This window comes from Neopelma chrysocephalum, unplaced genomic scaffold (genome assembly GCF_003984885.1).
Source record: "Neopelma chrysocephalum unplaced genomic scaffold, ASM398488v2 Primary Assembly neopelma1_59, whole genome shotgun sequence".
NCBI classification, from domain to species: Eukaryota; Metazoa; Chordata; class Aves; order Passeriformes; family Pipridae; genus Neopelma; species Neopelma chrysocephalum.
In genome coordinates, this window is record NW_020897714.1 from 26,715,383 (window position 1) to 26,741,805 (window position 26,423).

A 26,423-nucleotide genomic window follows, 5' to 3' on the forward strand; every position below is an offset into this window, starting at 1 on the left:
TGTCTAATTTCTCTTTGATTTAACCTCTCATTGACATTCTCAACACGCTATCCCCTTCATTTCGTCTTTCTCTTGCACAAGCATCCTCAGCACCTATAGATACAGTGTATTTGTTCAAAACACTAACTCAGAGGAGAGGAGAAGACAAGAAATAACATATTTATACCAAACAATAATGATTTATACCAAAAAGAAATATAAAGGCAGGTAGAAACCTCTGGGTATGGGTGTATAATTTTATTTGCAACAGGTGCAATGAATCAAAATTCTGCATTTCTTTGCTGTCCTTACAGCTGTACTAATTGGTTTTGCCTTGGCAAAACCAAGCAGCAGATGTCGATTTACAGTGTAGCTGCAAGAAAAATTCCAGCAAAATCTGTTTTTGTCTCAGAGCTCATGAGTACATCATAAATATTTTGGGGGAAACAGTTGGATTTCAGTGCATTTATAGTAAGATTCCCTGTGAGAAATCTGCCTGATTTCTGCCTGGTTTGTCTGCCTTGTTCCCCTGCAGCCCATTCTGGGCAAGTCTGGAATTCCAGACTCTTTCACTCCCGCGGGTCCATTATGGAGCCAGTCTCAGAGTTGAAGAACTGGGTGACACCTTGTGCAGTTCACAAACACACTCTTTAGGAATGTTTCTCTTCTCAGTATCAAAACATTTGGTATTTCACTTTCCTGAACATTGTTTATTATTTAATATTTCTACTTAGTTAATTGAAAAAAAAATTAAAATTTCAATTTAAGCCAATTTATTTCCCAGGTTCCTATTTTAACATAAATGGTAATTGTGTTAATATTTCTAACTTTGGGTTCATTTATTGGGATGATTATCAAGTAAATCATTCTCATTCTGGTAGCTCTGAAGTAGGGAGTTATTACCAATGACTACTTGTTTCACTGGGGTTCACAGACTGCTGTCTCATCCCTGTCTGGGCAGCAGAGGATCTGGTATTACAAAACTATGTGGTTTAAAAAAAGAAAAAAATGCTCATATTCTTGTCCACTTCCCCTGCTCCTCCCCTCCCCCCTCTTTTTTTTCTCTAGGTGGAACGTACTTGAAACAAAAAATAAATAAAAGTCTGGGGAGCATAACCACCTGTCCCATGGCTAATGCACCTGAATGTGCCATGAATTGTTTTATGTTCCACTTAGTTGGGAAAAAATGTGTCTGGTGACCTGTCTTTCCATGTTTTTATATGGTTGTCTAACACAATCATCATTTAAGCAAACATGCTGGAAGTTGAGAGGAAAATAGCCATGCTTATTTTTAATCCTCCCACAGTCGATGTACCTACTCAGTTTAATGAGTGCTATTTTTATTCTGAAAAAAAGGCTTTGCCCATCTATTTCAAACTAGAACAACTTCTATAGTTTGAAATATGCAGTCCTGCATATATGTATTCTGGGAACTAAGAAATGGATGGAAGGTATGAAAACAAATGTAAAAAAGCAATCATCATATTACTGAGGAAAACATCGAGGTGTCTTCATGATCAGTAATAGTCTACTTTGGTTATAGCCTTCTTTGGATCTTCATCCACTTCCTTCATCTTTCCTTCCACATCCTGTCCTTCATCCAGTGATGAAAGGATGGAAACTGACGGAAACACTGATAAAAACATCCACTGATGTTTCCATTTTGTTTTTATAATTTGAAGCATGTCTTCCTTTCTCCAGAACTTCTCATTGTTGCCAGACTTTCATTTATGATTTTCTCTTCCCCAGAATATCAGTATCTCTTAAATCTTTTGTAATACTTTCTGCTACTGGAAAGGAAAAAAAGTTCTAAGACAATCTAAAGTTACTTGCAAAATGCAAAATTCCTTGTATTACGACAAAGATAATTTTTCTGCACTCTTGCTTCACCCTATTTCCTCTGTCTACACTTTTAAGGAGCCCAGAAGTGGAGATGACACTGGAGCGTGCAGTGAACATACTGAAGAGTGAAAATACACAGTCCACACCTAGGATTCTTGCTGCAGTGACTTTCATACAGCATGAGTGCTTCCAGAAGGCAGATGCCAGAAGAAAAGTAAGTAATTATTTTTATGCCAGTTACAGTCAGATAGAGAAAATAGCTTTCTGTACTGTATGGCACTATGTCAGCATGAAGAGAAAAAAGGCACCCAAGAAACCTTATAGGATACTAATGTTAGATATTTTCCCTAAAATACACTGATGCTTTATGCTGCAGATTCTTTTAAATCCGTGGAACGGGACTGGGTCTGTGCTTGCAAAAATTTGGGCTTTAGCATTTTGTGATAGGAAACATAGAAATGTAGGGTAAAAATTCACTCAAACCATCAGTAATCACAGACGTTTAGGACCAACCTCCAGATCAACCCATTGATTAGGATTCCACAAGCTGCTGTAGGCAGTCAAAGAGCTTTACTGCCTTTGCCAGTTATTCCTGATATAACTTTAAAAGCGTAACTTAAATCTCCCTTTTTCAAACAGATTTGATTAGTTTCTGTCCTGTCTGGATGGTTTTTCATAAATGTTGAGGCTGCAAAGTGAAAAAACCACTTAATTTGCTCTTTTTCGGGCCAAAAAAACATAGTTCTTTCAGCCTTTATAAATAGACTCTGAACTTTTTGTCATTATAATTGCTGTTGTCTCTCATTTTTGACTAGCACGCTTACACGATTGGTACAGAAATATCTCAGAAAAGAAAACTCTGGGAGTAGAGTACAAATGGGAGTGCACAAATGGGTTAATACAGTGCTTGGATTAGCCAAAATGTTCAGGGCTCTCTGAGACTGCACAAATGCATTAATACATTGTTTAGATTAACCAGATTTTTTAAGTCACTTACAAGACACTTGTTAGGTCTCTTACAAGTTTCTTGAAAGCACATATTAAAAATATTCTCTTCTTCCTTTTCTTTCACTATTGGACACAAATATGTCTCTCAGTTCTGTACATGAACGTGCAAGGTGATAGTTTATTTCAACTATTGAAAAACAGTGTTACACCTGCTTTGGTTTGTAATATGCTCAGTATCATTCATATGTAACCTCAGCCTTAACTCCATATTCATGTACATTCAGTCTAGTTTGGTGACAGCCAAACATCACTTAGTCCTTTTAACTTGCTTTATGGTACATCAAAGACTGTTTTGGAAGAAAACACCAGTACAAGTAGCATCCTTAACTTCAGACTGAGGGCAGAGCTTCAGAATTTAATGTTCGAAGGTGGTTTATTATACAGACCTCCCTCAGGCAGCTTCCCAGGAAAACAAGTGCATGAGTAAAAGTGTTCTAATTGGAGCAGTCAGCCTAAAGCCTTCTCCTATTTTCCTGTCTATCCCACCTATCCTAGCTGAGCTTTTCTGTTTGGTGCCTGTCAGACTTGTTCACATTGGCATTGTTTTGTGTCCCCTTTTTAGCCTTTCAGCCTTTGTCTTACAATGCTTTGTTCCCTGATAGTTGATAGTTTGTGGGTTTAGTGGCTTTTCTTTTTCTTGTGAACTGGTGTTCTTACAGTATTTTGGTGAATTCTGTCTACCAATGAAAATTTAGAAGGACCAGTCAATAGCTTTTGTAAATTATCCTTTGCAAATTAGGTCAAAATAGCACCACTTCTTTTACAAGAGCTATAAATGCATTAAAATTACCCACAGAAAGTCTGCATAAATGTTTAAAAAACCCCAACCAACTACAGTGTCAGTGTCAAAAGGGCTGATCTACTGTAATAAAATAGGTTGATGTGCCTCTATGCTCCATTTCCCTCAAGATATATATTTCTGTGTTTCATTCTGTTAGCATTAAGATGATTACTGAATGATTGCAGAGGGAATCAGGTCAGCAGTGCAGTAGCAAGAAACTGTGCCTTTTGTACAGCTGAATCAGAGGAAAGGCTGGCAGGCTGAGTAGTTTGCTACATGAAGGGCAAAAGACTTTGTTACATTCCATTTCTTTGTGTTGCCAACACCTGCCAGTTGCATTCAATTCTTTTTGTCATTAAACTCTGGGCTGCTCGAAACAGTTGTATCAGATTTCTTAGTCTTTCACATGCCGTTGATTATACACAAGGATGAGTTTGTCCACAAAACCATATGGCATTTTGAGATGCTGGAGGAAGCCTTTCTCAATTGTACATGAATGTAAGGTACTTTTCATAGTAAACTCGTTCTTAAATGAGCCAAGGCTTGCTTATGGCACATCACTGGGATTCCTCATTTGCCACAACATGTAGAACTTGGAAACTTATTTTTCCATACAGCTATGGTAAAATAAGATCTTCTAAAGTCTTCATTTATGATCAAAACCTCATTTTCTAAAGAGTTACACACTGAAAAGTAGTCTTTGTTAAATGAGGGTGGTTCAGTAGATAGCTAACTTACAATGTTTAGATTTTACTCGTTTAGTATTTTTTCTCAGTATACCACAGATAAGAAGAAGTGTAATGTGTTCTTATTTGCTACACTGTCACTTATTTGATAAGTGCACAGAAGTTAATAGAGAAAAAAACTGTCTTTTCATCAGGCTGGCTGCTAAGAGGAAAACCACCAAATATGGCACCTCAGAAACATTTTACATATAGAAATCTCTAAACAGTTTATAAATGTTCAGAATGAAATCTCAAATACCCATTTCACCAACATGGAAGCTAAAATACAGAGAGATTAAATGTCTTGTCAGAGAGTACAAATCTGCAGCAAAGCTGGAAGAGATTTAGTTTCATTCTCTTACATTATCAAAATATGTTGCCTCCCTTAGTTAATTTTAACTATAAGTCATATGAAAGACCAGAAGTTAGCAGTCATGTGCAAATGATTAATGATTTGTGCTTCAGGTCTTTCAAATAGGAGCAAATGAAAGAAGTCCCTGAGACTATTTAAATATATGCTGGGGTAGGGGGAGAGTGGAGTTTGTTTTAAAACAGGATCTAACTATTTTCTGTTGTGTTTTGTTTCCTTCACAGGTTTTCTCACTTGGTGGTATCCCCAAGCTTTTACAGCTTCTGGAGGTTCAGAATGAGGACATTCAGCGGGCAGCATGTGGTGCTCTGAGAAACTTGGTGTTTGAGGACAATGACAACAAACTGGAAGTGTCAGAGCAGAAAGGGATCCCTCTCTTGCTCCTCCTACTCCGGCACACCAGGGATGTAGAGACTAAGAAGCAAATCACAGGTAGTGTTTTCTGTGCAGTCAATCATGAAGTGCTTTAAGTACTGCACAAGCTTTCTGGGAGAGGCACATGATTGTTTACTTAGGCCCATGTTTAGTGACTAAATACAAGAACACTGTCGCCTATTCTGAGCAATTCACTTAGGGTAAAATTCCAAGGTCCTTACTCAAGACCAGTCTCTCAGTCAATAAGAAGAGATGAGGAACTGCAACTTCCCCTCTTAAAGCTCCTTTAGAAATTTATATATGAGTCTGTTTGCGGGAAGCTTAAGTCCTAGATATTCCAGAAAAGAAAGTGAGGCTCCCTTAAGGAGCATGGGACTGTAATTAATGCTGCTGCTATTCACACAGCAACTCAGCCTTTGTTATTTGACTCTATGCTGACAGCACCTACTGGGAGTTCCTTGTTGAAGACAGTCACCCAGAACTGTCAGGTGCCATGGATAGAAAGTGGTTGTTGTATTCACCACAAACTCTACCGCTCTGAACTCTCCCACTCCCAGCGGTTTGCACACAAGTCTGTCTTCTTGGATTTGTGACAAGCAGAAAGCTCTGCCACAGCAACAGCATGTTTCTTTTCTGTGTACAGGGGAGAGAATTCCTCCCGGGCAGCCATTTGACTGCAAAGATCACACAGCACCATCAGTGGAGTGACTGACATTCTGGATTCTGTTTTTGCAGGGCTAATGTTCTCATGCTTTTATTTCCAATGACCTTGAGGAAGAACTGTTGATTAGTAGGGCCCATTGCAAATTTGAAGGAAAAGCCCTTTGGATCAGAAACCCCATATTACACCTCTTGTTGTACTTCAGTGTAGCAGAAGGGATGGTGGGAGGAAATGTCCAGCGTTACTCAAAAGGAAACCTATGGTTGCTGCCTTGTTGGCTTTGCAGCAGCCCTTTAAGAAGTGCCAACCACCTCATCCCTGCAGTCCTGTGTAGCCATAGCGTGTCTGTCGGAATTCAACTGCTTGTGACCCACATTCATTCCCGTTGGCATGCAAAGGAAGAGCAGGCTTATATTTTATAAATGGAAAACATTATGAATAAATGAATGGAGGTTTATTTCAAGCGAACTTTAAAGATACCAGGAACAAAAGCTATTAAGAGAACTGTGCTTGAAAAGATACAGAAGGTGTCAAGCAGCCCTGCCTTGAAGCAAGGACATGTTGAGACCTTCTGTAATTCTGCATTCTTTTAAGTATTTTAAATACTCTGCTCCCTAAGCTGGAGAACAAAGCTTTGTATTGTTGGTTCTTTTGGCTCAGTTCTACAGCTCTGCAACATTAAAATGTTTTAAAGGTTTTCACACTCATCAGTTGCACAATTGGGTCACTTAGTAACTTATTGTATAGTGTGTTATCTCTCTGTGCTGTTACAGATCAGTGAGGTAAGCAGTGAAAATGGTGGTACGGTGCCCAGAAAGCCAATGCTCTTTCCTTGCTAGCAATTCCATCATTTCTGACAAAACTGTTGACTGTGCAGGATAGCTTACATGGATACTGTGAATGGTACTGTCTTCCCCTTCAATGTGGAATTAGATGAAGGCTCATCTTCGTTCTGCAATTAGCCCTGTCGTTGAACATGAATATTTACTTACAAAACAAAGAAGACACCAACAAAATATTTAAGCAATATCAAGCAAGATGAGGTAGCTTGTGTAAAGCAAAATATTGTGATGTGCTTTCATGCCTATCTCTTGCCAAGGATGGCTTTAAAAATACGCCAAGAGATAAGTATTTCTTGCTTTGTTCAAGACCAAATGTGCAGTCAGGAGGAAGTACACTGAGTCCCTTTGTGAAAATGGCACTAGGGCATACTTTTTGTCATCACTTGAATAATTCTTCATCTCCTTAATAAGCTGCAAGGAGCCTACAGGGCAAAGGGCAGTTTGAATGAATGAATTTCTATTAGCTTTGCTTCTGGCCACCTTCTTTCCCAGACAGGCAAGGAGTGAGCTGCAGACAGGAGATAGAGAGTCAGTGTTATAAGTATGCTAACTTAGGTCATTGCTTCCAGATGATCTTGGCATGTACAGTGATATCTAGGAATCACTGGAATTACTGTCCTGTCAGATTTACTACATAGCCTGAGAAGGGCTGCAACACAAGGCTCTTCCAAGGATAACGCAAACCTTTGACCGCCTTTCTAACAAAATAGTTAAATTCTGCTGAACAACAGTTTCCCTGTCTGATGGCTCACCTACAAGCTTTGTTTCTCCTCTTGCATTGCCTTTGGCTTCCTGCAGGACTAGTGGAATATCACAGCTATGCATGCAATCTTTCTGCAGTGTTGTAACACTTCCAGGAAAAGATTAATGTGGAAAATTTGGCCTTCCACCCAGTCAGCATGAGAAGTCCATTTGTTTTTCCACATAATACGTATTACTTGCCTACTTTGACTGTAAATTAGGGACTTCCAAACATGTGATGTGATATTTAGGTGAATGTCTTTCCCCATAAAAGATGAGTAAAATCAGCTTGGTACCTGATAATCCCTCACTGAGCTGTGGTGAAAGACTCCTGGCCAAGGATCGAAAGCATGCGATACTCTTTAATAAAGATGTCTAAGCTCAGCAGAGGGAAGCTTTTTGTTTCTGTTGCTGTGTAGCAAGCATGGTACCAAAGCACTCCACCTGACAAAAATATATAAAGATAAGGAAGTTGTTGGACAGAAGGAAGTTAAAACTCTGAGACCCAGAAGTTTTCTCATACTGTACTTCATTGCCTCTCAGAAAATTACATGACTTAAGTAAATATCAGCCTTAAAAGCTTATTTTTAAGATTGCTGGCTTATTAGTACTGGCAGTGTTAATACACTGCACTTGCCTAACATTAAGCCATATTACATCATATGATCTCAAAGAATACTTTGATGGCCTGTATTTTCTTCAAAACCTGAGGAATACAGGCTGAGCACAGTCATGCAGTGTGCCTGAATTGTCCCATGAAAAGGCTGAAAGCAATCAAAGTGTATGGAGATAAATGCTGATTACAGCAAGTGCTGTGTGCTGCCTCACGCTCTGTGTCCCAGGAGAACACACAAAAAGCACCAAACCACAACCCCCACCAAAGTGGCTTTGTGCTTATGAAAGTGGTTTGAAAGCTGCTGTGGACCAGTTTAACTAAGGCCCCTGTGCAGAAAATATCTGCCTGGTTTCTCTGTAATTTCTGTGTTTATATGACCTCTTCGTAGGGTGAATGAGTCCTCCTCAAGATCACACTGACTGAATTGACTTCATGAAATCATTGATACAAGTAAAGTAAAGGAAACATAGGCTTTGTCCTTTTTTTGACTTCTTGACTTTTTGACAAGCTACTTAGAAGTCTCTTAGGAAAGGAATGGTGTTACTCGTAAGTAGTAGGAGAGGATGTCACTTGGCGACAACACAAGAGCCAAGACAGGAATTGAATTTTATAGTATTTGGAGAGCATACTGAGGAACAGAAAGTAAAATGGCTGTGGCATGGAAAAAAAAAACCAACCTTTTGAAGGTAAGCCAGATGAGCCTCCAGGGAGTAGCTAACCTCTTGATCTTGTTATCATGAAGCAGAAATACAAGAAATGAAAGGAAATTTTTCCTGCAGGGAAGATTACGGCACAAGCAGAACTGTCATTAAAAGAAATATAAATTTAAAAGCAGACCCCACCCATTTTTCCAAATAACCATCTAAGGGAAAACTATGCTCCTATGAGTACGTTAGCATAGGTGCAAGGAAAGAGTCCACTCCTAAAAACATTTTCTGATGTGAACAAATTCATCCACACCCAGAATGCCACTGAAGGAATCCTTCTCAGCCCAGTGATACAGTGCCTGTGGGTAAAGGTAGGATTTTTGTTCGAAAATATACAGTGTAAGCAACATCTCAAATTCTGTTCCAACAATTCTATTCTAGGTATCCATCTGTAATTAAAAATGAATTTGTTCTTTTTGAAATTATATTCTGTCCTTGTGCCATTCCTTGTGTTTTTTGCCATTCTATCTTAACCTCCTTCCCTTCCCAATGCTCTTTGGACTGCTTGTTTGATTTCCCATAAGCCTTATTTTCCTTCAGGAAAATAGATTCTTCCTTTTATCTTCTAACTCAGAGGTTGAAGAGCTGATCCCAAAAGAAGGAATGGGCTGCTTTTGGCTGGCTTTTGTTTTGGTTTTATTATTTCTCACAATACCTGAAAATAAATTCAAAGTGTAAGGAGATATAAAAGAAGCAGTTTTTGTTGTGAATTGATGAAAGGAACGTTCACTAATACTCTGCCAGTGTGTGGAGAAGGAGGTCTGTGAAACTTAGAGCAGCAGGCTGAGGAAACAATGAATGTCTTTGTAGTGAAAAGCAGAAATATGTGTCATTTTCCAGGGGAAGAGTACTTTAAAAAGAATTGTCATCTGTTGGAATAGAACATAAGCAAACCTTGTAAATTATGCAAGATTCTATTTAAGATTTGTTTTGGAGATTGTGAATAGACAAGGTTTGTAGCATTACTTAATGATTTGCTTAGTGACTAATGTCTGGGCAGTAACGACCAACTGGTGTTTAACAGCTTTCCCTCCTATGAGAAATTTTGCTATCAAGTGTTGGAGAAACTCGGTAATGGGCATCTCCTGCCTTCCAGCAGATTTCCAACAACCTGTAAACTCAATCTCTGTACTTCCCATCACAATCCCTTTTGCATACGAGTTTATTCTCCCACTCATTGGTCTTTACTTGGTACTTGGAAGTGCAACTAGTTCTGCCAGGCATCCAGAATGGACAAATTCCTCCCTGGAACTGTGGAGGATGATCACTGGTGATGGTGTTATCTCTGTTTATCTTGTGCTACTTTGGCTGCAGATGAGCAATGCAGAGCCATAGGAAACTGCATTTCATGGTTGGGCATCAGACTGACTATGCAGAGATTTTACTTCAATCATGTGGATAACTGTGCCCCTTTTTTGCCCCATTTCCCTGTCCTCAGATCAGGGCCAGTGAACACTTACCAACCCATTCTGCTCCTCTTCAGGATATCAAGTGTCAAGAAGGCTTCTTCACCCTTTAACTTCAAGGACTTTGAGATTAAGTCTTTCAAACTGGAGCGGAGTCTTTTTGCCTCTCTGATTTTATTTTGGATATTACAGGTTTGTTGTGGAATTTGTCCTCTAATGACCAGCTGAAGCACCTGTTGATTAGAGAAGCCCTGCAGACGTTGACCGAAGCCGTTCTCATCCCTTACTCAGGCTGGCCAGATCGAGATTACCCAAAGTCAAGTGTTTTACCTGACCCTGATATCTTCTACAATGCCACAGGATGCTTGAGGTGAGCACTCAATCTACAACTACCCAAAGCAATAGTGATGATAAAACAGGCCTGCACAGTTGGGGTTTTTTTCTTGTTTTTAATTTTGGTGCACTTTACTGTTGTATAGCCCTGTAAGTGCCATTTGGACTACCAAAAGACTAACATATTTGAGTTATTAGTTCTGGTGTCATAGATCTTTGGTGGGACAATTGAAGTGCCTGTGTATCTGAAATTTTCTTTTGAGAGACTGAGAAAGTTATCCTCATCTACAGCATTATTGGTTATTAATGGGACCACTATTTTTTGACATTTCTGCTGAGTATGTTCTGCTCACCTGCTGCAATACCTGCTAAATGCTACCAGGCACGGGAGCAGTCCTTTGAGTAGTGAGGAGAACATGCTCAGCAGTGGCCAAGTCAGTCTTTTTTTCTACTCTGCATATAAACCATGACTAATAGTTACATTCATTAGCATCTCCAATGACCCTTTGGATAAATGCACAGAGTTCCTCTCAAGTCACAATCCCTACTCATCTAGACAGATGACTTGGAAAAGAGACATGGTACCTAGAAGCACATAAAAGTCTTCAGTTTCCAGCTGCTGCCAAAGATGCTTACTTTGACATATCATAATCTATACTTAAACTGACTAGAAAGTTATTTAAATTAAGGAAAAACCATTTGTTAAACCACAGTAAGCCCTTTCCAACCTTTTGCACAAGTTCAAGCAAGTTGCAGCCATGGAGTGGATGAACAGATTTACAGCTGTGTATTTACTACTGCAATCAGCTAATAGGCTCATGAGCACAGTAGCAGTTACTACAGAGAAACACCAAAGGCCTCAGTGAACACACCCCTAAATGGCTGAAGGATAAAAATCACATCTTCAATAAAAACGCCTTTAAAAATAACAGTCTATAGGGCTGGGGCCCTTTGTGTTTGTGAGTTCAAAGTCATTGCACATTAAGTAAGTACACTCATGAGCATCAGAGATGCATGTCTTTTGTTTACACATTCAAAAATGCATGCAAGGACAGTTTGAACTGCTTAGAGGAGTAAAGTACAAGTGCAAAGGCATGGCCTGAGTTTTACACACCTTCTAGTATAGTACAAGGAATTAACTTTGAAATTTAGAGGCTTGGAAAGCTGCCCAGTTTTGCCTCACACATTCCTGCTATGCTAACGTGTCCTATAGCATAGTAGTTGTATATATATGACATTAATTTTTACTGTGTAAACAGCTCTGTACCTGACTCATGTGGTTTCAGAAGACAAATGAATTGTGAGTTATACAAAATACTCAACAATAAGGCACCTTTTCCTGTAGGAACTCCTGTCAGCCCACTAGCTACTAATTAAGTTCATCTCTAAGTAATAATTAACTTTTATTTACTATGATGGCTCAAAAGCAAATAAAAAGAAACGTTAACCACCCATAATAAAATCTCTCTAGCTAATGCTGGTGGTGTTTAGGAAATGAAGAGGTTGTCTTTTTTCATATTCCTTAGCCCAGGATGCATTTATACAGAAACAGTCTGGCTGCTCCTGTCTTGCATTTGGACTCTGGAACTGTCTCTTCCCTATGAGCCAGCCGATGTGGACAAAGGATCATTCTCACGTTTAGCTCGGTATTACTTTGTCTGAGATTGTTTCAGCAGCTTGATACAAGTTGTTACGTGACAAATAAGGCATAACAGTAGCTGAGTTCTTTTAAATTAGATTCTGGGTTTACCTTACTCTGTACAGAAAAGTCAGTGCTTGGGTCTGCTCCAGAGCTGCAGTGAGCTCTGCAGGTTTAATGAAAACTCTGTTAAACTGCCCTTATCTAAGTGCTCAAGGACGAATTACCCATCTTATAAATGTGATGTCCATATTCTAGTCCTTATTTTTAAGAGCTTCAAGACTGAACATTATAATTAGAACAAGAAGGGCTCGAAAATTCCCAGGTAAAGGAGATCTGCAGGATTGCAGCACAGAATTAGTTTCTGGCACAGAATAGTTTTTAATGAGCCTTATCATATTTGTACAGGCCAAATAGCTGAGATTTTTAAGATTAATCAGTTTGCATCTCTTTGCTGGAAATGGACGCCCATCCCAGATTAGGTCACTAGAAGTATTCTTTCCTTATGTATTAATTAAAAATTAATCTCTGCATGAATAAATGCTGAAAACTAAAAAAAGAGCATACACAAAGGGATAAAACTGTGCACTGAGGGAATGATGTTGCTAATGAAGATGTTTAAAGAGTATATTTATTTGCCAGAATATAAATCTGTAATTAGTCTTCCCTTTTGTAATACTAACATGTTTGTTGTGCATGCTGATAAAGTCTATAGCCTGCAGCTTCTATTACAGGGTAAAAATAGTACTTTGAAGTGCAATACATTATGCATAGTACAGTACTTAGCTATAGGAGAATGCCAGAACTTATTTTCAAAAATTTACATACACCTATGGACTGAAAGGGACACCCACAGTCCAAATCTAACACTGGCATCTGGTGTGGGCATATGCACTGTGCCACACAGCTCCCAGCTCATAAATCACAGCTCTCTTCATCCTCCTTGACAAAAGTTCAGGAGGAGAAGTGAATCCACTCTAGCAGACAATATTGCAGATACTTTCAAACACTGTAATGAGTGAATGAGCAGACCAATCACCGTCCTGCTAACCAGTTATTGCCAGAAGTATTGTGGAGTCCTGAATCTTGGCTGCCTGTGTCAGTGTTTGTAGTCACTGATAAGGAAGTCTGACGTTAGAAGGATTTGTTAATCCCTTTCTCTAGGTCTGTGTTTTGTCTTAAAACCATGTCAGAAGCAGAGCTTCACAGAAATCACAGGTCACAAAACTTAACATAGTGAAAAGAAGCTACGTACGCCACAGAATTCCACACTAGCAGTCAGAATAAGAAATAGTATTGTTCAGTTGTGAAATATGATAAAAAGCACTGTGCCTTGAACAGGCAGAGTAAGCCAAATGAACAGACTTCACTGGTTGCCTGACAATAAGCTGAACAAGTAATATTGGTGTATTATACTATCTACAGGAGTATTACAAACATGATCTTATTCCATTTTTGTCTTGAAATACCTGTTCCCAAAAGTTCTGCAATGCTAAACTTCCCTGAATTTATGTTTAGTCATCACATTTCCTCCTGCAAAATGTTTCATTTAAGCGTTGGAGCTCGGAATCACAGCTGCTGTACTTCGTTGCAGAGCCCTCCTGTTTAATTGCTCTGGAACTGAAGCACCCGGTGCTCCTTTGTATTCTAATTCTTCAAAACTTTCTAGACAACTATCTCCAGAAAAGTCAGCTATCCTCTCTGTTACTGGTTCCCCAACCAGTTAAATAAAAGTAATCCTTCCTTTTTCATTATTATTTTTGACACTTTGTCTATCCCAGCTCTTGTTTCAGCTTTTGTTTTGAATTACACAGTGATCCACAAGGACAGTGTAAAGCTGTACTTGGAGGAAGTAGTATCATTACACTTTAGACCAAGAGGCTGTATAAACATCATCTTCCATTTGCTCCAGAGAGAAGTGAAGCCAAAGCTCTCACCGTGTGTTGAAAAGTGTGATGGCAGCTCAAACTTGTAATGGAAGCTTCTAAGAGAGAACGTAAAACAAATGACTGATGATAACAAGTCTTTGAACCAAGGCCTCTTGCATAGCATTGCTACTCCTTGAAGTTTATTTCCATCCATTCTTATCTTCTCTTGCCTCCTCTTCAGTTTATTTACTCCCCAATTCCTGAAAGGAATTTTGTTATTTCCAGCAAGCATCTTGCAGCTTGGCGCCTCTGGTTATGGAGTAGATCCTAGATACCTTTCCCTCCTTGATGGATTTTTGAACTGTGTAAGGCATGCAGAGAATAGAATTTCCCAAACTACTCCAGGAAATCATTGTCTGGTAATTGAATGAGTCCCAGGAGCAAAATCCCTCTTCTTATCGGTTATGTGGATCATTCACAGCAGTTCAAAAACCTTTTCCAACAGTCGGTGTATGACTCAGTGTTGGCTTAAAGGGAGTATCCCTTTCATTCTGTGCCATTTGCAAGCTAATTGAACATATATTACCATCATTCTGTTTCTTTCAAAGTCATGCGTGATTTTACTATGTCACATTTCTTTGTATTTACCTCACATCTCTGGATCAAAATTATATTTCCCAGTAGGGAATTAGCTGATCCTCCCCAAATGCCACAAGAACACGGGCAAACAGCTATTTTGATTACAGATATAGTTGCACCATGTGTGAGTGCAAGAGAGAACAGAAGCAGCAAATGTAAGATGAGTTAAATGGGGCACATAGGCAAAATGCATCCACATTAGCATGTGGTATAGTTTAAGCATGTCACCAGGACTACTACATTTGAGCATGCCAGAAGTCAGAGATTTTTGATAGTTAGGTGATGCCAAAGTGTAAATTCTGAGTCATTTAAAGAGACCATCCCTACAAGCACCAATCTCCCTAAGGCTGTATTCTCCTCATGCTGCACTGTTCCAGCCCTTCAATACCAATGCAGGGTTGATATATTACAAATTGGGTAGCAGAAGAGCTTTTTTATGAGAAGACTCTTGATTTTTACTCCAGCTGTTCCTTGCATCATGGATCTGTTTATATCAGAGCACTTTTGATAAAATGCAAATAAAACAAACTTGCACAGCAGACTTGAAGGTTTCCGACCTTCCAGCCCAGCCATGGCAATTACCCAAGCACTGAGTATTTCAGGGCCTCCAGCAATTCCACTGTAATAAAGTCCAGCTCCCAAGCTCAGAAGGAGCTGTTCCAGTCGTCAGGAACCTCAAATCTTCAGAAGCCAAGTCAGTTTTGAAATTTTCTAAGCAAAATGTCACCATTGTTTAAAAAAAAAATTTTTTTCATTTACATTTCTGTGACACTTCTCGGAAACATTTCTTTTTTCTTCCCAATCTAATAATATTTTTATTTCCTGGAATTTCTCAAGCTTCAATTAGCAAACAAACTGAAGCTATCAACTGAGGTTTTGGCTGAAATGCTCTTCTCTGACCCTATTTAGAGGAAGGTGGTTACAGCTGTGTTTGGGTGAGTGGGAGAGCAGGAACTCTTCCCTTCCTGGCCCACGCTGTGGTGATAAGGAAACAGGGAAAGGTGGAGAATGGAGTGACCATGTGTGTACAGACATGCACACAGACACACACTGATATCTACTGCTGGATGAACAGCTCTTTCTTAATGAAAGAGAGTCTGGTAATTAATTTCCTTTGCAGAACAGGACAGTGCTCTTAGTTCAGGTTCTTCTCCACCTCCTGAGCTATAAAAGCTGTTTCCCTCACTATATTCATGCTAAGACAGCAAGTCCAGGGCATAGCCACTCCTTGCACAAGCATTCAGCGTGATCAGTTGTAAAAAGTTCAGGGGGTTTTAGAATGATGTACTGGGACAAAACTAAATACTGCATCAGCTGAAGTGTCTTTGGTGAGGGAAATTCCACACTTATCTTTAACAGTATTTTTAGTCTGTGTGCCTCAGGAACTATTTTTGCTATGTGCTAGAAGGGCTATAACATGTACGTTTCTGTCAGCATAGCCATAAACATATGAATGGGTGACATGCCTCAAATGTGACATATATAGGTAAAATTAAATTCCGAAGTGATGTCTATAGTAGGCCATATTGAGGAATCTGAATATTGGTTCTGTGATATATAATTTCATGAGAGAATAAATGAACTCATAGATAGAGACATTGTTAACATTGTGACCTAAAGTAAAATTCTAATTACGGTGCATTAGTTTTTAGTCTGAGCAGGGGGGAAAAAAGTAGTAGAAGTGAAATGACGGTATATAAAATGCTACATTCATTTTGCAGTCATAACCCACAGGAAAGTTTAAAGCTGTACCTTACTGGCTTTGTCATTACTAAAATTATAAACACTGTAATTTCTGGTGGGTAAAGTAAGCATGCAAAATAAGCAACCTGAAACTATCTAAAGAAACATGTCCCTCTCCGGTTTTGATAGGTGCTAAGGTTGGGTTATATTTAATGCTATTTCAGACAAAGAAGCTGGAATGTGCAGTCTTTTGGGCAGCAGAGCTGCAGGAGTCCAAAATAATGAGGCCTAGGTTTATAATTCCAGCATTCCATAATTCAGACCTTGTTGAGTTGTAAAAGTAATTACACAACAGAATGTGTTGTTACTTCCCTGGAAATCAGTATCTTATTTAGAGCCAAACTTCAAGCAGCAAGTGTGTGTTTGGTTTTTCAAGCGTTTTAAAATCACTTTTGTAATTCATTCTCAAGTTGCACTTGGGTTACTACAAAGCACAGAAGCTGTTACTTGAAAGCCAGGCAAACAGTGCCTTCTTTTGGGTGTGGAGGAGGCAGAAAACCTGCAGAGCAGTGTCTGAGCCACTGTGGTAGAACAGCATGAGGCATCTGCAGAAGGCATCTGGCATTTCCCTCTCAAACTGAGAAGCTTCTACTGGCTACAGCTTTTACCTGCTTAGATGCCAGCAGCTTCTCTGGGAAGCTGGGAATCAGCTGAGCGCAGTACAGTTTTCTCTTCTTCCCTGTCTCCCACTGCTGCTCTGGCAGCTGCCTCACCATTCATCCCCACAGCCTCTTGCCCAGCAGTGGGGCCAGGCTGCTGGTCCAGCCTACCAGTCTGGCTGCATTCAAATCCCCTCCTACCCAATAGCATTTCCCCCTGGAGCGTTTCCACACGCACCTGAACTGCCATGTGAATGTAGCCCTGTAAGTGACATCGGTTTTCTTCGCGTGTTAATGTAGAGATGTTGCTAAAACTCTCAGAACAAGTGCCTGTTGATGGGTTATCTTGGATCAAGAACTGGTTTGGTGTAGGTAAATTGCTAAAGGACATTTGTGTGCATGGAAATTTTTACAGCTATTGTTCCTCTGTTATTTTGACATAGGCACCATCCTAAATATTAAAAATATAGCTGAAAATGGAATAATGAAAAAAAGTCCAAGTTTTTTTGCTCGGGTTTGTTTAAAAAGATTTAACTCAACTTTGAGATGAAAATTGGAGTCAGATGTTACCTTATCTATCCAAACACAATGGTTTGTTTTCCTGGAGTGTTTACTTTTGTCTGGGAGTATGCTGAAGTGAAAGTTTTATTGAGAAGAGGCTCAGATTGTCTTACAGCCCTGAAGAAAGGAAGCAGTCAAGCTTAACTTCAGTGATTTTAAGATTTAGCTGGAAAAGTTTGTCAGAGTAGCACAAAAAAATATCTTTGACTAAATCTCTTCTCACCAACATATTCCTTCCTGCACAGAAACATGAGCTCTGCCGGCCCAGAAGGAAGGAAAAAGATGAGAGAATGTAATGGCTTGATTGATTCTCTTGTGTATTATGTCCAAGGAGCTATTGCAGACCATGAGCCTAATGACAAGGTACTCTTTGAGATGAAAAGTGTTTTCCTGGAGAAATTGCTAAGTGATTATTTGTTGTTGTTGTTGTTTAGAAACCAGTGTTCAGAAACTGTTGTGATGTAACTGCCAAACTTGTTTCCAGGGCTTTTAAAATTGCCACCAAAGGTGAAAGTCCCATAAGAAGCTTTTTGAAGTATTTTTATCCTGCTATCTAAAAGAATAGTACCTTAGCACTGGGAAAGCATTTTTGGAATCACCAGAGAGAAAGGTAGAAAATTCTGTCTTTTTTTTAAAAGTGAGATAAAGTCACAGCTGTCAGAGATGCTAAGACACAAAAGAGTCAGATGTTACCTTTTCAGTTGCCTCAGGGAGCTAGCTCGCTAGAAGCTTAAAAAATTAATCTGGTTACTCACCTGTATATTTAATGCTAAATGCCCCTTAGGAAATGAAGAACCTAAATCCCTTTGGGTGGCAGCGTAATTAAGGGGCTTGCATCATTTAGAATGGAATTAATTTTCCTAAGTGTTTTTTAGAAGTTCTACTTGCCACCTAAGCCAGTAACTACAAGGACACGGGCACCTCCAGACGCCAGTTTATCTCATTGTCTTCCTCCCACCACTGACTGCAGATGAACCCTGAACACAGCCTAGACTAGATGCTTGTCTTTTAGCTGGGTGAAGTTGGGTGAGAAAACCAACCTTCACTTATGGCAAAGTTATCTGAAGCCTGCGAGGCACTTCTAGTGTGCCTGCTGTAACTTGTGCCATGTAGTGGTAATTACTGCACATTTACAGCTCTATTCTAGGATTAGTTGCTTGAGCATCTCCTTGTATTCAGTGCCATTAGCTTCAGGGAGAATCCAGCACATTACACTTGTGCCAATAGCTCCTTGTTGCATTCAGTCTTAAAACCACTCATTCCTTTTTTACTTTCAAAAAAGGAGGAGCTGGTAATAAAGCCATTTGCCATAGACTCATCACTCAGAAATTGTATACCTGACCTTAGCTGTGTTCAGAAAGGAACATCTTATTTAAAAAGGCATTCTACCACAGAAAAAAACCTTCCACCTTGGGAAAGATACAAAGCTTTCCTTTTGCTGATGCTACAGCAGGGTTTGTACATGATTGTCTTTACTCTTAAGCTCTTAAACATTTCTTGGCACATTTCTGGTCTGTGTCAAATAGCACTCGCCCAAACACTTCCCAGGCACAATTCAGGAATTATAATGTCCCAGGACCATTTCCAGCAGGCATGCACCCCACTCCGAATGCAAGCCCTGTGTGCCAGCTGGCCTCAGTGCTCAGGAACATCCCAGGGCATGTTTAATTTATCAGCGTAAATGCAGTCTTGTGGATCACTGGCACGAACCCCAGCTCTTCCATAAGGCATTAGAAGCTCTGCAGTTAGTTGTTGGAGATCCAAAAATGAAAGCTCTTCCCATGTCTATACATGTCCCTTCAATGCATGCCAAATCTTTCAATTTCTGTTCTTTTGTTATTTTAGGCCACAGAAAACTGTGTGTGCATTCTTCACAATCTTTCCTACCAGCTAGAGATAGAGCTCCCTGAGAGCTATGCCCAGAGCATATATATGCAAAGAAGAAATATTTCTAGCAATGATAAAACACCAGGCTGTTTTGGAACACGGAGCAGAAAAGTGAAAGAGGTAAAGTGCATATTTAGTTACATCTCGTTTGGTTAATCAGTTGTAGTAACCTCTGGAGAATAAGACTGTAATCTGCCTAACAGTCTGTTATTGATGTGTCCAATAGCATGACACTTACTTGCCCCAAAAATGCAAATTTATTGATAGTCCTACTTGACACCAATTATCTCTTCTACCTGCTGCTGGTGACACTGACATATAAAAAACACTGTTCCATTAGCTGGGGAATACTGCCACTCGGTTTCATTCCCTCTGATGGATCTAAGTCGTATCTGTGCCATGTACAGCAATTGTGCAAGTGCCCTACCAGTGAGTGGGTGTTGTGATGGTTTTTTCACCAGTGAAACCAGCACAGAATGACTTGCCACTTCCATGACTTGCTGGAGTTTGGGCTATCTCAGGACCTCTTCTTTTCAATGCCATGTGGTACAGATCACTAATATTCTGACAACTGGGAATAGTTGGAGGGAAAACAGTGCTAGGGGATGGCAAAAGCAAAATAAAAAAGATTGATAACCCTTCCCCATCCCTTGGTTTTGCTGGAGTGTATTGCGCCTTCTCCTGCTCCATCCACAGTACAACTAGCTGTCCATTTTGTTTCTCCTTGGTCTCAGCCCCAAACATCAGTGGCTGAGAGATGAGAAACAGCTTCCCCCATACCTATCTCCTTTTTTTTTTTGATTGAGTGGCCAGTATCATTAAATACTGAAATTTTACACATTATTATATGAGCTCACAACTTGACAATCTGCAAATAATCTGGTCATAGAGAGTTACAAAATGGCTAGTTTAGCTTGTGATGCATTAAGTCATATAACGTCACTGTTTTTAAAAGCTTGATCTGTTTACATGTTTAGAAGCACCAGGACACCCCACTACCTGAGGAAAAGAGCAATCCCAAAGGTGTTGAATCGCTCTGGCATTCTACACTGATTAGGATATATCTCTCCTTAATAGCGAAGAGCACCAGAAACTACACCCAGGAAGCATCCCTGGGAGCTCTTCAGAACCTCACAGCTGGCACCGGACCAGTAAGTCAGCAATATTTTTTTTCTGGTCATTTAGTTCTTAATGTGAAAGCATAGAGTTCAGGGCTGCAGTGCAACATGCCCACTGCCCTGAGCCCAAATAACGCTGCCTCACTGACATCTTCAAGGAAATTGAAGAACGTTGAAGGGAAAGTCAGAACCAGCTTTGTAGTGTTTTCTTGCTTGGCAAACACGGGCCCTGCTTCTTCTCACTCTGTGCACATCTCCATGTGTGGAATTTGCTAATTCATTACACAATGAGAGAGATGAGCAGATATTAAAAGCCATTTTGTGGAACATACTCACGTAGGGAGAGGAAGGCTCTGACACAACAGCAGATCACTTTTGTGAAGAAGATAATGACTCTGAGGAACTGGCCGAAGAGCACACGGGAGAAAGAGGGCTCAAAACTTCTTTTATATCACTTTCCTTTTCCATTGCAGCTCATATGCAGCTCTGAATTTAAACTATTTTAAACGTGCTTAACGTGATGTAGAGAACCCTCTGTGTGTGGGTTTTTACGAGGCCGCACATTCATGGTAATGACACAGTATTGCCACGTGCCCTTTAACAGATGCCGTTTGCGGTGGCCCGGACTGTTGTTCAAAAGGCAAATGGCCTTCCAAGCATCCGAACTATGCTGCATGTCAGTCACCCTGCAGTAAAGAAGACAGCAGTGTCACTGCTCAGGAACTTGTCTCGCAACACCTCTCTGCAAAATGATATAGGTAACAAAGACTGGCATTGTCTCTTGGGCACTCTCTGCCCTCTTTACCTTCAAGTTTCCTTCTTTAAAAAAAAAAGAAATGCCCCCCCAAAAAACCTGATCACTGTGAGTTGAGTGCATCTTTACACCAGATAGTTGCAGACATTTTACGGAGTTTAAAATAAAGAGTTTTGCCTACGAAGGACTTTAACCTCAAGTTTTCTCTATATTGTGTATTCCTCATCAGATACTTCCATTGGTGCTATTTTTAAAAATACCTAATGGAAGTAAAATCTATGCAGATTTGGAGCGGGAGTTTTTCTTCTGCTTAAAATAGGATAAAGAAAGGTGAGTGCCAGCTTCTGTGCTGCCACAGCTATGTAATGCTTTGCTAGAAATCACAGACCATCTCTAATTCTTCTAGCAAAGGTCATATTTCCTTCTATTTAGACACAAAACTTTGGAAGCTTGCAGCTCACACAGTTTTCCCGCAAGATATTTTTCAGAATGGAAGCTAGAAGATGCTATAGAAAAAATAATTCAGTCTTTTTAAAGGATCTTATTTCTAAATAGAAGCCATTTCTATTCTGAGTATTCTCATTTCAATTTAATGGGTATTTGAAATTTTTTCCTACTGATAGGACAAAATGAATTCACATAATTTGTTGTCCTCTTCTGTGTTCCCACCAAAGGGAAGAGGGGAAATTACAGGCATACAGATGGTTCATGGGGCAGATTAACCTCCAGAATTCTGCAGAACAGTCTCCTGGGCACTGTTTAATCCTTAGAGAACATTCCCTATTAATGAAAATATTATAACATGTTGTTGAGCTGATTTCAAAGGGATAATCCATATGGTGTTAAAAATTACAAGTAGTGAATCCCCCAGACAGAATAGAAATTAAACTGACGAGAAGCTGGGATTTCATCAGAAAAAATAATTTATGAAAGAGTGTGGGAAAGATAGAATAGCACAAAGCTTTGGAGACAGATGCTTCATCTTGCACAGTCACAGTCATTTTCTTACTTCACCTATAGTAGAGACAACTGGGGGAATTTCAGGCGAACCTTTTCTCCATGAAAATGTATTCTTTGTGATTGACTAAAAGCATGTGTGAATTCAGGTCAAATTCCTAAAAAAACTTTGTTCAAAGCACATTTGGAAAGCCATACTGTTTCCTAGAAATGTGTCTAAATTGATCAAGCTTTCTGAAAATTGCCTTTCTTGATTTACTAATGGAGAAAAAAATGGAATATCATGTCTCACATAATTGCTTTGCCTGATACATGAACCTTGTCACCCATCTGAAGGAATGAACAGTCTGGTCAAAGTGATGAGGTGTTTCTTGAGTAGGGATGGACTTCAGAATATGATGTTATTCTTAAATAAACAGTTTACACACTGGTTCAGAGAATTGTGCTGCAGTCACCCTTTCTCAGTTTGCTGTGCATCACTATACCCCTGATTACCTCTAGGACACAAAGGGTTCCCTGGGAAGGGGCAGCCTATTGCTGGCACATGCCTAGTGACCTCACAACAGCACACGAGGCATTAATGTATTGTGTATGAGGCAAACTGCACACTGTCTGAGTTACTGTGGATGCAGCCTAACCCAAATTGTGGGGATGTAACGCAGGTACGAAACCATGACTGTTGAGGGAGCACAGAGCACCCTGCTGGGTGAGAATGGCAGGAAAAAGGTGGAACCCCTACATAAACCTGCACCTGTTGATAATGGGATTGCTTGTCTCTCTTCCAACCTGTAGCTAGAGAAGTTTTGCCTGATTTGGTCGCAGTACTTCCCGAATCTGTCCCAGGGTCTGACATTGCCTGTGAAACCACAGCATCCATCTGCTACACCTTGTACAATCTCACGCAGAGCAGCTCGCACAATGCACGGCTTCTCCTGAGTGCTGATGGGCTGCCAAAGATTATTGCCATCAGCATGAATGACAGGTAAGGTGGTTGAGAAGTCTTACCTCTTCCTTCTTTTCCTGGGCAAGAAAGAAGCTGCAACCTCTCTGCCTCCTGGGGAGAAAAAGCACTTCATCTCAAGGTACAAGACAGCTTAAACAAGCGATGTGAATAGAATTGCACATGTTGGGAAATACAGAAACATCTCTTGTAACTGTTCCATCCTCAGCTAAATTCACCATGTTCCAGAATTTTAAGTAACTCCTCAGAAGATAACTGCACAACATTATCTATGTTCTGATACATCAGAACTTATCTGACTGACCATCAGATCTTATCTGTACCCAAAAAGTTTCTGTCTTTCCCGTTGATTGTAACACAGTCCTGATAATCTTTAGAGTGAAGTGCAGGGATACATTTTATAAAACTTACAGACCTGTACTTAAAAATAATTTATAAGGTAGCATTTTAGAGAATAGATTCAAAATTTAATCATTCTTTAATATGTAATCACATGCAATCAGTATTTACTCAAAAGATAATTAATGCTTTAAGAATATGAATAATGATGCTGTTTGCCTTCCTCTCTTTTTACAAAATGAAAGAGGAAATTAATCTCAATAAAGGAGGCTCCATGAGGCCCCAAGTAGTTTAAATCCTGTTTAACTAACCAGAGATTTTACCTACTGGAAAGATTCTTTCAAATGGTTGTTATGCTGAGTGTATTTTCCTCAACTGAAAATTAATAGTGTGATAGCTGCTGTAAAATGTAGCTTACAAAGTACTTTCATTTATTTCAGTAATCAGGATGGCATGAAACATGCTACTATACCTAAAGAATAGCAAAGCAGCATTTAGGAGCAAGGAGAGACAGGACAAATGCTACAAGGTTACATCTGCTGAAGTCTGTACATGCACTGTGATTATGACATGAAAATTTAAATATGTTTTATCATTCTTTTTGCAAAATTGCAGTAACATGTTCAGCAAAGCTAGTAGGGCTGCTTCAGTCCTCCTCTACTCCCTGTGGTCACATACTGATCTCCACAACGCTTACAAAAAGGTAAGATCTGGGTTAGAACAAAGACACATAATCTGTCCTTTCGGACCTAGAACTCTCTCATTTGTCCTCTGGGGCCCTTAGCAATTCTGCACATTTAAGAATCAATAGGATTTCAAGTGGTCTCTGAATTTGGTTTTCCTATTACTTATACTGCCTAAGTAATGCATGGCCTTAATTTTTGCTCATCTGCATTCATGTTCCCTCCCTCTGTGGTTTTAAATCCACTGCCAGAGTTTACGAAAACTGTTGCAGCTGCCTGTCAGAAGTGTCAGATGGTGAGAAGTGATGCATAGTAGGTGACCATCCACCACTGACTGAACCAACCTGGCACAGAGGGTGTAAAGTGCCAGCAAAAGCAAAGGCAGGGCGAGGCAGCTTCCTGCTTTGAAACGAGAGCAGTTTTATTCTCCTTATTTGTGTGATCTGGTAGCCCACATGTAGGCAAAAAGCTAGGACCTGGGAAAGGTGTTGGCAAATATTTACTGCCATAGTCAAAATCAAACAAGAAATGACCAGCATGAGTCAGACAACAAACCGATTTCCTTTTTTTTTTCTTTCCCCTGAAGCTCTCTGACCGCTTTTTCAGTACACAGCTGAGTTGAATTCAACTTACCTACCTTCACCCCGCATTTCAAACTGTTTTCAATCCTTGTTTGTTTGCTGTTCATAATTGTCACCTAAAATTCCCTGTAACCTAAAACTATTCCATGTTCTCAAGGTAGCCTTCAGCATTTATTAGTTGGCTGTTTGTTTTTGTAGATTTTCTGTTGAAATTTGCTCTAAGAAAGTTACTTAGCATAGTATACTTTAATGGTGTTGCGTCACACTCAGCAGTTTACTTCCCCACAAGCCAGAAATCTGTGCTTAAGAATGAGGGTACTGTACCCATATAAATTCTTAACTAGATTTTGTCGTCCCTGGTTTTTTACAACTACATTCCTGACTTTACTGTACAGCAATATGGTATGAATTTTCTGAAGTCACTCGTAGTTTAGGTATGCCTGTAAGACACATATGTCAGATGTGAGTTTAAAAAAAAAATCCGATTACTTGTTGTTCCTTTGCAAATCAGGTCCCCTAGAGACACCAGGTATGGCACTGAAACTGCAGACCACCTAATGCCTAGATATTTTTGAAAAGTCAGACTAATAAGCAACAGAAGTTACTTGATCCAATGGGATGGATAAAGTCCTGGGTAATTTTGGCATTGCCCTGTACTGTTTGTTCTGATAATGTTAATCTCAGCTGGCATTAGTCACCTAAGAGCTAAGAGTCTGTAGAGCTGACCTAGAAGAACAGGCTCCTGGTACAGTCAGAAGAGAGAGTTAAGCAACTCCAATTATTCATCTCACTTGTCTTAGACTAAATGGAAATGTGACTGTCTCTGTGACTGTAGAGGACTCTGCCTAGACCCCTACCATGGCTCCATATCTAGCTTTTAGACAGCTGAACCCACCCTTTCCTTGCAGAATCAGCACTGAAAATAATGGATTATTCTGTTTCTTTCATTCCAAAGGCTGACTTCAAGAAGGCAGATTTCATCAACACCCGGACCACAAAAGCCTATAACTCACTGAGAGATTGAATCAGAACATAACACCACTGAAGACAAACGAGATCATACATCAGTTAATGTAACTATCTTCACATGGTTGATGTTGCCATGGTGAACCAGAAAGAATCTCAGAAAAAAAGATATTGTGATTTTATATAAAGACTTGAGTGACCAGAGAGTAGCTTTTTGGAGTTTTTAGTCCTAATCACCTTGTTGTCACTGTATATATCAATATAAGAATAACCAAAGATGGATTCTTCAGGATGTCTGAGGTGAAGTTTCATCCAGGTTAACCACTAGTCAGAGCTCCGGATGACTGCCTTTGATCTATGCAGAGAAGTTTGAAATGCTGATTGGCAGCAAATTCTTTTCAGACTGTTTTATACAAATAGTTTTCTACAGTGGATAAGCATCAAGTGCACTGCTCAGAAATTAGTAGTCTTTCACCCTCTTCTTTTTCCCACAAGCTACATAAGAATCTCCAGACTCCATGAGTATGCACAAGAAGCTGTTTTGCTACCTGCATTATAAAAGCACCAATGAAGTTAAAATTATTATTTTTGTATTGCTTGTATTCATGGGTCCACTGGTTCTTAAGCCCCTTTCATTTGAGATTTCATCAGCAACAAAACCGATTTTACATAGATCTTATCATCTCTTTCTCCTCTCATCCTCCCTCATGTGGCTGTTGCAATTTTGTCCAGAAGGGGTTTT

At 39.7% G+C, this 26,423-nt stretch overlaps 1 protein-coding gene across 1 annotated transcript in view; it reads left to right on the forward strand.

The window, feature by feature from the left end:
* The window catches only part of PKP2 (plakophilin 2), a 40,374-nt gene extending 14,542 nt beyond the window's left edge, over positions 1 to 25,832 (forward strand). Inside the window, exons 4-13 of the mRNA XM_027680599.1 lie at positions 1,897 to 2,035; positions 4,930 to 5,137; positions 10,246 to 10,423; positions 17,681 to 17,798; positions 19,281 to 19,442; positions 20,300 to 20,473; positions 21,045 to 21,198; positions 22,944 to 23,133; positions 24,067 to 24,154; positions 25,671 to 25,832. Coding sequence (XP_027536400.1) covers positions 1,897 to 2,035; positions 4,930 to 5,137; positions 10,246 to 10,423; positions 17,681 to 17,798; positions 19,281 to 19,442; positions 20,300 to 20,473; positions 21,045 to 21,198; positions 22,944 to 23,133; positions 24,067 to 24,154; positions 25,671 to 25,739 — 1,480 coding nt within the window. The 3' untranslated portion in view covers positions 25,740 to 25,832. The remainder of the gene's footprint in view (positions 1 to 1,896; positions 2,036 to 4,929; positions 5,138 to 10,245; positions 10,424 to 17,680; positions 17,799 to 19,280; positions 19,443 to 20,299; positions 20,474 to 21,044; positions 21,199 to 22,943; positions 23,134 to 24,066; positions 24,155 to 25,670) is intronic.
* Positions 25,833 to 26,423: the final 591 nt, after the last annotated feature.